Raw genomic sequence first — 13,726 nt, 5'->3', positions numbered from 1 at the left:
AGTTTGAAAATTGGGTTGTTCCGTTGGTCAGAAACAAAGGGAGTTATTGTTCAAATTGATTTGCAATAGAGTGAGTGAGTGAGTATGGTTTTACGCCGCTTTTGGCAATATTCCAGCAATATCATGGGGGGGGACACCAGTAATGGCGTTCACACTTTGTAACCATGTAACCATGTAACCATGAGCGAACGCTTTAACCAATAGGCTACCCGACCGCCCTGATTTGCAATAGAAGAGCCTCACTACTTTAAAGGGATAGAACTCAAAAGGAATTTGTTCATTCTCTTGTTATGATTGTTAATTTTGGGTTGGGTGGGTGTGATTTAAGGCAGCTGGAAATGTTTCCTTAGTAAAGGTTGGCAGTACAAAATCCGGTCATAAGGTTGTGAAAAACTGGCAACAAAGTCTGTTTACAGCTTCCTCATCCACTTCATCCATGGCAACAAAGTCTGCCTACAGCTTCCTCATCCACTTCATGCATGGCAACAAAGTCTGCCTACAGCTTCCTAATCCACTTCATGCATGGCAACAAAGTCTGCCTACAGCTTCCTCATCCATTTCATGCATGGAAACAAAGTCTGCCTACAGCTTCCTCACACACTTCATATCAACAGTGAAAAAGCTTCATGCTAGACTAAATGTGTTCATTAAGTGCAGGCTTATTAGTTAACATGTTTTCAAAATATTAAATTACTGGTTCAGAAGCCGTGTTCTGTTTCACATCAGCAACATCTTCTTTATCACAGAAAACATTCCCTGTTGTCAAGCTGCATTTTCAGCATCAGGATGTCATGTCATATTGCTAAGGTCAAGGCCATATTTTGATAGGTTTGAAAAAAAATGTTTTAGTGGAAGAAACCTTGTTTGAAATTGAAGGAAAGTAAGGCTAGAAAAATACCAGGATTTTCATGGACGCAAGAATCCCGTGGCTTTAATGCAGTGTTCCATGTCATGAGATAATGGAACTGCTTTTTATTTGTTGAGGTGATGGGTGGTGTCATTGCTTGTCCAGGGTCCTGGTTCGAATCCCTACATGGATACAATGCATGAAGCCCATTACATGTGTCCCCAACCATGACATTGTTAAAAACGTTGCCCAAATAGACGTGATCTGGAATGGAAAATGGAAAATCTTTGTCCTTGAGAACTTCACATAAAAAAACAGAATTCTGAATTCATGAATATGAATATACACAATAATATGAGTATAGGCACACCTTACGGTTACAAGTCATTGGGTGCAGGCTGGCCTAGTTGTCCGAGGTGCCTGAATTCGTTGTGTGGAGTTGCGTCCCATAGGTGCACCTTACAAATGATCGTCCCAAAGGTGTGCTTGACAAATGATTGTCCCACAGGTGCACCTGACATTATCATCCCATATGCATGCCTGACTTATGATCGTCCCATAGGTGCACCTGACATGATCGTCCCATAGGCGTGCCTGACAAATGATTGTCCCATAGGTGCGTCTGACATGATCGTCCCATAGGTGCGTCTGACATGATTGTCCCATAGGCATGTCTGGCAAATGATCGTCCCATAGGTGCGCCTCACTTTGAAAATTTGAAAAATTCCTCATGAGTGTGTGGTCGCATTGATGGAAATGAATCTTGTCAGGTAAAGAACATACAAGAGAATTTTATCTGACCTAAATCCTTCCAAAACATGTTTTGGACATATGCAGAGAAAACACATTTATTGGAGCATTAGTATAAAATACATGTGCAGTATACCCACAGGAAGTGTTGAAAAATCCCATTACACAGATGTCATAAAATATTCATAACTCTATGACTTATGGCTGTGACTTTGTCTCCGTATATGAGATAGGGTATATTTTCCCTTTGATGTTGGAGAGGTTACAGATTGAATAATGTTATTGATAAGCCGTGTAATACTGAAGAACGCTTCATATACCAACTGGGATCCTGTCTGGTGACATGTAGGCTATGCACACCACCAGGAGATCCAGTCTAATACGATCCATTAGCTTCTCCAGGTGGATTAGATAATGTATTCCTTAAAACTACTTTGATGTTTTGACAGACTTTTAGGTATTTTTATCACTACTTGAAATTGTTTGTGTGGGAAAATAATTTTTGTAGGAAATTTCTATTGAAATTTCTGTGACTTTGAATATTATTTGATCTGTTTTGGCACGGTCTCAATATCTATATATTTTTTCACATTCTTTCATGTTAAAAGTGTCATTAGTGACAATCAATGAACGAGGACAATGTAGGCACCACCATTTCTAATACTTTTTCAATATGTAACTGATGAACAATAGCCCCACCTATGGAGACAATGCTTTGTTAAAAGTGTCAACAGTAATGTTAAACTTTAATGTGAATAAAACTCCTGAACAAAATCAAATATTTTGACTGAAGAATAGGGAAAGGTGTGACTTATACATATTTGAAATAAAAATGTTTTGTTTGTTTTTAAAGCTGAACTTGTTTATGTTATTTCCTCATCAGACAGTGAAGAGGTAACCAAAAAACATATTGTGCATTCCAAATTTTCATGAATGACCAGAATTCTTTAAGGTTTTCAAACATATCCCCCCAAAAGAAGTTGTCCCCTCTGGAGTCAAATTACAGCTGCTTCCTTTGTCTTCTTCTGTCACAGTCATGTTGAAGTCGGCGTCACATTCTTCATCTTGTATTCTTTTAAAGTGATGCAATTTTCCACTTAAGTTTTGTCAATACGTCGGAAACGGACCATTATTATGACGGTACATTGCCACACCCTCATACAACTCTTGAAGTGAAAGATCAATTCTCATTATCCCATAATGCACCAGTAGCAGACCCCTTTAAGAATCTCTCAAGCAAACACCACTAATTGGTGACTGGTCATCTCAAACAGTTTCCAGCTCAATTTGTTTTTGTATTTGAATTATTGTTTTTTTAAGATTTGTTTTATTAATCATTATTAGTATAATCATTTTATAAGTTGGGATGGAAGTTGTGAAAGGAGTGTAGAAGGTTTTAAATGTTTTCCTTTGTTAGGACATAATAGATCTTGAGATGGTCCCTGATGCACCTCGATGTCCTTCTTTGAACCAGTCATTAGAGGTGATGGGGACAAGTCTTGTGTGTTTTGGGGGTGACAAAAGGCCAGGTGATGAGTGTTACGAGGGATAGGGTGATATATTTGTTAGTTAGATACAGGTCGTCACTAGAGGGGGAAAGTGCCAGTCAGTCAGCTGTGCTAACATTTGAAGGTCCGACTGGTTTAGTGTGTCAAGTGATGAGGGACAAGAGATACCGGTAGATGTCAGCAGGATGTACGGACACTTCCAGTTGGTGTTGCATCATGGGTGGCACAGCTACTGCAGGTAGATAACCGAGTCATATCACATCTGTAGAGAGTTAGCCTTGCTCCAAGGCTGTACTGAAAGAAAAGTCCATGGATGTGTAGTAATTCTATCCTCCTAGATATGTGGACAGTACTCCAGTCTCTTATAGGGACAGCTTGTTCTTATTATTTACATAATCTAGAAGTTATGATTTAAGAAGTTATTTATAATTATTGCCTTAGAGACTTGTGCGAGTCTAGTAGAGAGTGGAGCGAGGGCCATATCACACTGGTGTTTCAGAGCTTGTCTGTCAACATATATATCAAATACAGCCCATGCAAGTCTATAATAGTTGGCAAGTCTAGATTACTTCAGTTTCAGGTCTCTGAAAATGAATGTCTTTGGGCTCCTGTTTATTAAATTGTAAGATAATTTAAGTTCTTTTCTGTAAAAAAATAATTTCAGAGACTAGATGTTAGTCTAGGTCACAGCTAATGCAGGTAGATACATGTAGTAATATCATTGGAATTTTACTAATATTTTCAGTCACTGGTTTGTGTGGTCAAGACTCATTTATTTAGAGACTGCAATGGTATGACAGAAGTATTGCGGTCATTCACTCACTACAGCGGGGCAGTCGGGTAGCATAGTGGATAAAGCGTTCGCTCGTCACGCCGGGTTCGATTCCCGACATGGGTACAATGTGTGAAGCCCATTTCTGGTGTCCCCCGCCGTGATATTGCTGGAAAATTGCTAAAAGCGGCATAAAACCTCACTCACCCACTCACTCACTCACTACAGCATCAGTTATGCCTTATTGAATTCTAGGGGCACTGAGTTAGGCTAGTGGTTAAAGTGTTCACTCGTCACGCTGAAGACCTGGGTTCGATTCCCCACATGGGTACAATGTATGTAGCCCAATTCTGGTGTCCCCACCCATGATATTGCTGGAATATTGCTAACAGTGTCATAAAACAATACTCACTCACTCACTTATTGAGTTTTGGATACCGAGCTCTTCCATATCAAGAACCTTTATACATGCTGAAGTGACTACCCATACACTTGTGTGCTTGGTTCATCAGATGCTCCATACTCTAGCAGGATCATCATTAATAGTTTGGAAGAATACTCAATCACTCACTCATTGAATTCTGGATATCGAGCTCTTCCACATCAAGAACCTTTATACATGCTGAATCGACTACCCATACACTTGTGTGGTTCATCAGATGCTCCATACTCTACCAGGATCATCATTAATAGTTTCAAGGATAAGAACATCTTGAGATGCAAGTATGTTAGGAAATTCCAACATTTTCCACCCTGGCCATAAACATGTCTGCGTGTACCACATCAACATCAGCATCTGCAGTAAAGGATGCAGTTCGTGCCTGTTGTAATACATCCATTTGTCTTGAAAATAAACCCTGCAAAAAGGGCCTACCATCAAGCAGACGTAGTGGGAACCAGTTGTGCAAATAGAAAGTGTAATTGCTCATAGGGAAACATTGTAAAAACTATTTTCCTAACAAAACACAAACAGTACTCACATATTTGCCTTTGTAGGCAAACAATACCTAGCAATAACAATACACTTATGTTTTCTTTACAAATATTTCCTTCAACACTATCAGTATGGAACACTGTGAATGGCTGGCTATCAGAGACTAAATTACCCACTCACTCACTCTGGTGATTGTATCTATAAAATATGGAGAAGCCGGCAAGTTTTCCACTTGGCTGGCTGGTGTGTTTGGCTGGGGGACAAGACTAACAGAACAGGCTGACTACAGGGGGGGCTGCATGTAATAGCTTTCCCAGAACCAACAGGCTGACTACAGGGGGGCTGCATGTAATAGCTTTCCCAGAAGGGAGTCAATGGTTATTATTAGGGCTCCATGGCTAGGTTCAGACTGGGATATAGGTTTTTGTCTTTAAGGCTCCATGGCTATGTTCAGACCAAGATGTAGGTTATTATCACTTGTCATGGTAGACGAATGGTTCTGTGAAAGATTTGGGTGTGAGTGAGTTGGGTTTAACGCCGCTTTTAACGGTATTCCAGTTATATCACGGCGTGTCAGCTTAATGTGGGAGGAAAGCCCTAAGTGATGCAGGTCTCTGATGTTTACCACTTCGGTGAAACCCACGAGCAAGGGTATGGTGCTGACAAACCTAGAAACATAATCGTGGTGAACTGGGATTCGAACCCACAATCATAGGTTTCTGGCTTGCCCAAGGGACGCAACTCTGCACAGCGAATTGCGGCGCCTTAGACGACTGGGCCACCCGTGCCCCCCTGAAAGATTTGGGTGTATTTAGAGATTTGGGGTTGCATGCGAGGAAAGATTTAGGGCATATATTCAAGTAAAACTAGGGTTTCAGAAAAGGGATTTTGATGTCCTTACAGAAATATTAGGGTTTTCGGAGAAAGATTTGCAGTATCAGAATAAAGTTTTAGTGTTATTCAGAAGTTAACATGAAGTTTTGCCTAGGTGTTTAGTACAAAATAATTTTAAAATATATTCATTCCACTGTCATTGCACAGGACTAGCAACCTGATCCCAATGCAAGATTCAAAACCATAACACGGAAAATAAAACAAACTTGCTGCTTCAGCTGTGATAATATCTGCAGCAATTTGACATGTTAGAACTGATTGTCACTATGCCTCACAGAGTTACCTCCCCTGTCCCTTAATTCACAAGCTGGTTGTGAAGCTACCATCTTGTTTTTCTCGTCATGGTATAATGTAATAAGTTTAGTGTAGGCATGAACACGGTACAGCGCAACTCAATACAACTGCAGGTGATGTTTTAATTGACAAAAAACATACTGAAACAAGGTAATATTGAGAACACCCCTGTGAAATAGACTTCGCTCCCAAACCACTTTGGTTTCCAAATTTCAATTTTCAAAAACAGGTGCATGGCATCAGACTGAGAAATAATGACATCGGAGCCCTAAGGGTTGCCCGAGATATTGTGACTGATGCTGCGTCTGTGTTCATGGCTTATCTCCTCATTCGAGTCCCAGGTGAACCATTCTCTTGTGGAGATAACCGTAGAATTGGGTCTTCATTGCAGACAACGTGCAAACCGACACCACGACTTGATCAAGTTGGGTATTTTTAGCGGTGACTTTCTACTGGGACTGTTTTAGCTGGAAGATGATCAGGTTTAACTTGACTGTAAATCTTGGACAGAAGCATGGCCTTTGTGAGTTGGGCTGCATGCTGCTTTTAGACATGCTGCAGTGAAAGTCTGACTCGGAACATCAAGACGGCATTCTACATTGGAACCATATTGGGACGAACTTAGCTTCGCAGTGAATGAATGTATTCTCTGCATTTAAACTTGCTTCAAGGTGTTTGTTCTTAAAACAATTTGAATCATTTGGAACGACCAGTTACTTCATTGTTTTTCTCATTTTCTTGGTGAAGATGGAATTTAGAAATATTGTTTGGAATTAATAAGTGTTTTCATGAATAATAATTAATTAATAATTAATAATAATTTTCATGAATTAATTTAAATTAAACCACAATAAAACAAAAATCGAAATAAGCACATTTTCCAAAAATTATTTTCTTGTTTTTCTTTTGTATATGTTTACGACAGGACAAATTGTTGTGGTTTTATAATAAGAAAATTAGTGATCAAATGTAAAGGCATTTTAAATGACATGGATGAGACTATTTAACATGATAGATATTTTCAATTCTATCAGTTTCCTAACGACCGCATCGTGTCTAAATTCTCAACGACTCCTTCTACGTCTAGATTCAGGCATTTATTCATATTTAGCTTTCATTGGAGAAATTTAGCCTGAATCATAGTTAGCCTCTTGTCACTGTTGTTGTCACACCCAGGGTTGACTGTAAAAAAATAATTTTTTACCTATGGGATCATCCAGGGTTTGTCCCGTTTTGTTCAAACAATTGAGAAACTATAAATAAATGTAATTGTATAATTTAGGGGTTGAAATTTTTTAAAATGAATTCTAAAATGTATGGTTAAATTAAAAAATCAAATGAAAGAGTTACTTCCCTTTGACTCTAAATTTGCTGTGGATGGATTGTTCATGACCTAGCTGACCATTTTTACATTTAAATGGTTAAATTGTCTTAATATATACTAGAAAGGAACACAGAGAATCTCTTTACTGTCACTGAAGAAGCCTATACTTGCAAACGCATTATAGATTTGGGAGTTGGGGATGTTTTCGTTTCAGTCTGTTTAGAAGACTTTTCATGACCCAGTCTTCTTGCATTTTGATTTATTCCACATTTGCGAAATTTAGGTCGGCAGAACCATAAACCATAAACGATATGAGAAACCTACGTTATCTAGGAACCCATCTGAGATACAGCATGGTAGGTTTAGCATGCTTTACAGAGCTCATCCTGCCACAGCCTGTCTAGGACAGCAGTAACAACAATAGGCCGCTTACAGGTACGGGGACAGCTTACAGGCTGGGTGATGAATAACGGTTGCTGGGAACCTTGTCAGTTGTAGTAAAACAGGGCTGTTGTAGTAGCTGTTGTAGTAGCCCACAGCAGGCACTGACAGATGCAGGGTTCCATGTGGTTAAAGCTGTTCAGGACGATGGAGTTGGACTCATTCCAGGTACTCTATGTCAGTGGTGGGTGATGGACGTGTTTAACGTAAGGTAATCTCGCTTGCATACTTACGTACAATTTGTTGTATTTTCTGATTGAGAAGAATGTGTCTTACTCTTTGTTTTCGGCTCAGGTGAAATCGGTCGTCTCTCTTCCTCTTGCATTCTTACAATTTGTTGTACTTTCTGAGTGAGACGAATGTGTATTTTACCTTGTTTTGGGTCTGTTAGATGTTCTTTGTGCTTGGAGAACAGTGGCTTTGTTACGGCGGGGCTGTGTTTCTTGTCCCACTGTGATTTGTAGTAGGTGTTGTAGAGCTGAATGGGTATGTAAAACACAAGCTGTTTTGGTTGGACATCTTCCTGTAACGTCCCTGGGTGCCGTTGTACAAGACAATCATAGCGCTACCTACTGTCCTGACCCGTGAAGATCCGGGGTAGAATAGATCTTCACCAACCCATGCTTGCTGTAAAAAGCGACTATGCTTGTCGTAAGAGGCGACTAACGGGATCGGGTGGTCAGGCTCGCTAACTTGGTTGATGCATGTCATTGTATCCCAAATGGATCAATGCTCATGATGTCAATCACTGGATTGTCTGGTCCTGACTCGATTATTTACAGATCGCCGTCATATAGCTGTAATATTGGTGAGTGCGGCATTAAACAACAAAAAAACAACAACAAAAAACGACTGTCGTAAGTCTCTGTTAACGTATGGGTGTTACGGTCACCTTGGCAATCAGGGCATCTCTCTCTGTGTATTGCAGAGTTGGGGGACATTGTTGTCTTCTTCATAGTTCCACACAGAAATGGATGGCCCAGTTGTGTAAGGTGCTGCAATTTTCTGTGCAGAGTTGCATCCCTTGGGCTCGCCAGACACCTATGATTTTGGGTTTGAGTCCCTGTTTGCCCCAATTATGTGTCTAGGTTTGTCAGCACCAACCCGAGGACATGAAATTTATGGAACCCAGTGAGCAGGGAAAAATACCCCGGCGAGCGAGCCTGCATGTTTTTTGTTTCATTCCTTCTCGAAGATATGTTTGGACGATTAATTGCATGATTGTCGCTGAAATGTACTGTGCCTAATAATACAGGGGAGCAAAAAGGGAATTCCCTCGACTTTAATATGGGATTCCCTGACATTCCGTAGTGATGAAAGTAGTCCGCTTAGTTGGGCGTTGCTTAATTCTTTTTCATTCATTGGGAAATGATTACATGTGACCAATTCAGTTGATCAGAATGCAGGGATTACAATGAACACAACAAAAATTTAATTATGTTATCATGTTCTTATGATTGAGTATTGACTATTGTGTGTCAACTTCATTTTGTAAGTCATAGACGTGATGATGGTATGATGATGAGGGTTAATGTTGGGGATTATTATATTTTGATTTTATCTTATGATGATGATGATGATGAGGGTTAATGTTGGGGATTATTATATTTTGTTTTTATCTTATGATGATGATGATGATGAGGGTTAATGTTGGGGATTATTATATTTTGATTTTATCTTATGATGATGATGATGATGAGGGTTAATGTTGGGGATTATTATATTTTGATTTTATCTTATGATGATGATGATGATGAGGGTTAATGTTGGGGATTATTATATTTTGATTTTATCTTATGATGATGATGATGATGAGGGTTAATGTTGGGGATTATTATGTTTTGATTTTATCTTATGATGATGATGATGATGAGGGTTAATGTTGGGGATTATTATATTTTGATTTTATCTTATGATGATGATGATGATGAGGGTTAATGTTGGGGATTATTATATTTTGATTTTATCTTATGATGATGATGATGATGAGGGTTAATGTTGGGGATTATTATGTTTTGATTTTATCTTATGATGATGATGATGATGAGGGTTAATGTTGGGGATTATTATATTTTGTTTTTATCTTATGATGATGATGATGATGAGGGTTAATGTTGGGGATTATTATGTTTTGATTTTATCTAATGATGACGACGATGATGATGATGATGATGATGATTATGATGTGTCTATGATGATGATGATGATGATGAAAATGGTGATGGTTTGAATTTCTGATCATTTTGATGATGTTTGGTATCACTGTTGATGGTAATATTGATGTCAAAGATCATAGCAGTGATATCATTTGCTGTTGATTATGATTATGCTGACGTGATGGTATCACTGATGATGATGATTGTCGGATGTATATATATATATATATATATATGATGTGGTGGTGGTGATGATGATGATGATGATGATGATGTCATATTAACTATTTCTTTGCTTGTGTTGTAGGATGGATGACGACGACTACAAGACGGAGAGTGAGGTGGAGGCGGACAGCGACCATGACGACGGAGAAGGCGACACGGACCACGAGTACGGTGGATGGATGACACACGTGAGTACATTCTTGTCCTTTTTTTCACACACCATGCAAGACACCACACATGTTACCCTACTGTGGAATACATGATTTACCGATGGACCGCAAGTGTACACCTGACGATACATCCCACAGTACGGCTCTTGTATCATGTCCATGTTTTGAGACTGTATTGATTTTCACACCCATGTGCCCTGCATTGCTCATAAGACAAAGTATGCAGGATTTGAAGTTAAGAATGTGCAAGATCTTTGTCATAACCCAAATATTATCTGTGACATTATGGGGCCTTCAGATTTAAACGCTGTAGCAGAAAACCTTAAAATAACCCCCCTTAATATCTCACGCTGTGTATTCAGTTTTTCACAATCTTTTTCAGTTTTGATATTGCCTAAAAAAACAAGAGTGTACACATGTTTTGCACGATTGCTTTTTGTTGTCAATGTTCGAGTTGGTTCATGAAAGCACCACACAGTTGTCCATTGGCTTGCCACTGTGATCAGATCTGCCTGAAGCACTTGTAAAATCACCAGACTAAGCCAGAGATCAGTGGCAAATCAGACAGATTGATGACTGGATGACTTCATATACTGAGCCACTTGGCTTAGTATCAGGGTGTATGTAGACTATTTGATCTAGGACTTTAACCATTCATTGAACTACCAATGCATTGCAATCGGGCTTGGGAGAAAATGTGAACACTTTAAATATGAATAATCCACATCTCACATGGTATACCGACTATGGGATCATAAGATATGATAAAGTGAAAAAAATGTGTTGAGCATTACCTTGTCTTGTTCGAAGGCCATCATAGATATGTATATTGATCAGGATTTAGAGACTCATGGCTTTGTCATCTCGTCCATTAGTGAAAGGAAATGTAGTAATCATACAGCGCTCGCTCACTCACTCACTCTCTCACTGACTCAGTTATTCATTCATTCAGTTATTCGTTCACTCACTCACTCACTCACTCACTCATTCATTCATTTACTCGCTCATTCGCTCATTCATTTACTAACTCATTCACTCAATTACTCACTCATTCACTCATTTATTTACTGACACACTCACTCATTCACTCAATTACTCACTACATTCATTCATTCATTCATTCATTCACTGAGCCATCCACTCAATCATCCACACAATCAGTCAATCATTCACTCATTCACTCACAAGTATACTGACTCAATTTGGACAACAAAAGTCCAAAATGTTTAATCATTGAATGCATTCCTGTCGGTTTAAACAATTTGCATGGATCTATTGTTATGGCTACGGCAGAGTGGCTACAGTAAGACGGCCTCTGCGGTCTAGTGGGTAGACTGTTTGCCTGGAGAGCAGAAGGTTAGTAATTCGATCACCAGTTGTGTCATACCAAAAGATGTGAAATGGTGGTATTTGTTGTTACCCTGCCTGGCACTCAGCATTAAGGGGCTAAAACAAGGACTGGTTGGCTTAGAGTCAGTATACTGTGTCTGAGTAGGGTATACATGTTAAAAATGTGGCATGATATCTCAATGGGCTAGCATACACACAAACTGACGTACACCAACATCCACACACCGACACCCCCACTGACACCCACACACACACAGACACACACAGACACACACACACACACACACACACACACACACACACACACACACACACACACACACACACACACACACACAGAGGCATGCACATTGTATATATGTGCAATTATCTTGAACTGACGTTAGACCCTTCCCCTCACCTTCAGAAGCGTAACAAGTTGAGATGCTTCTTTAGCCCACACAATGCCAGCATGTTGTTCGAAGTTTCATAAAATCTCCGTTTTGTTACATTGAAGGTGCTTGATCAGTTTAACACAGCTCAGTGTATTCCAGCTGTATTATCAACCTGTAACAGTCTAGTCGGGACCAGATGATACAGTGATTGGTATAATGAGCAAGGTCCTTGCATTTGGAGTACGATGACACTCAATCTCCGAGTCTGTCTACCTCATCCATGACGTCGCCTCTTTCAACAAATCGTCACGCCGAAGACCCGGGTTCGATTCCCGACATGGGTACAATGTGTGAAGCCCATTTCTGGTGTCCCCCGCCGTGATATTGCTGGAATATTGCTAAAAGCGGCGTAAAACCATACTCACTCACTCACTCACTCTTTCAACAAATGCTGGTTGCTGGGGACATTCTCTAGCCCGGAATCCCCTGAGTCAAGGCAGGTGCTTGAAGCTGATACACATACACCAAATTCTTCATATTGGTTCAGCTCATTTTCTCCAGTTTGTTATTTTCAATGTAAACCTTTCTCTTCAAGAGCTAGGATAATGAGAAGTAACAATGGCGTAACCAGACACCATTTCCATAGAAAACCTACATTTGGCACTGACTACAATGTTGGTTGGAACTGTAACGAGGGGTATCTTAGAAATGTCTGCATATAATCAGCATACGTGATTAAAAATATGTGATGTTTAGCATGAAAACAAGTGTATACTTTAAAGGAATACTGTATTCCCATGGGCAGATTTCCAGGGAAGAAAATAGATGAAATGTTTGAGGGTATGGAGGAAGGGTTACAGCTTCTTTATGAGAAATATATAACTTGGAACAGACGTCACAGTCGACTGAGGCACCAAAATTTGTTGTGCAGAGCTCCGTCCCTTGGGGGCGCCAGAAACCTTTTATTGTGGGTTCGAACCCCGGTTCGCCCTGATTATGTTTCTAGGTTTGTCAGCAACATACCCGTGCTCGTGGATTTCACCAAAGTGTTAAATGTCTTAGACCTGCATCACTTTGGGCTTCCCTCCCACCTAAAGCTGACGTACAATGCTATAACTGAAATACTGTTCAAAGTGGTGTTAAACTCAACTCACTCACTCACTCAAGGAATGATGAATCTCAATGTCGTTTTTGGCTTCATTCAGATTCATGTTTATAAATTTTAAATTACATTGTACAAAAATGACCAAACTTTTGAAATCATTTATGTCGCTATTCAGCACCACCCCTTGTGAGCCTCATGGTTGTATGTAGACATACCTACCTCTGATTCTAGTGGATACCTTGATTAAACATCTGAGACTGAAGTGTAAATACCTGGAGAAAGTAATGTTTTACTGATTACAGCGGGCAAAAACAGGGGATTCACATGGATCAGCAGCGTACAAAACTTGTGCTAGCCTGAGATTGCTAAACTGTGCTGAGGACGAGTAACAATCCAGTGATGGTCGTCCTCATTGACAGTTGAGGGTTGTAATTCTAAATCATTTCGCAGGGCTTCAACTTTGCTTCAAATTGGAGCTGAGGAAAACTGACAGATAATGGAAACTTGTAAACATTTTTGTCTCGTTCAAACAGGACTAGCTACAAACAAGGTTTTAGAATAAGGTTTCCTGTAGTCCTATGG

The 13,726-nt window shown here is 39.7% G+C and overlaps 1 protein-coding gene across 3 annotated transcripts in view; it reads left to right on the top strand.

Annotated features, from left to right (window-relative positions):
• LOC124140410 (ras-associated and pleckstrin homology domains-containing protein 1-like) overlaps positions 1-13,726 on the top strand; it is a 220,791-nt gene that overhangs the window by 91,158 nt on the left and 115,907 nt on the right. For all 3 annotated transcript variants that reach the window (XM_046507950.2, XM_046507947.2, XM_046507948.2), the window contains exon 2: positions 10,228-10,333. In XM_046507950.2, the coding sequence (XP_046363906.2) occupies positions 10,228-10,333 (106 nt within the window). The remainder of the gene's footprint in view (positions 1-10,227; positions 10,334-13,726) is intronic.

Source organism: Haliotis rufescens, unplaced genomic scaffold (assembly GCF_023055435.1).
Source record: "Haliotis rufescens isolate VD_foot unplaced genomic scaffold, xgHalRufe1.0.p SCAF_37, whole genome shotgun sequence".
Lineage (NCBI taxonomy): Eukaryota > Metazoa > Mollusca > Gastropoda > Lepetellida > Haliotidae > Haliotis > Haliotis rufescens.
Note: the sequence above shows the minus strand (reverse complement) of the source record. Positions and strands in the feature narration are given on the sequence as shown.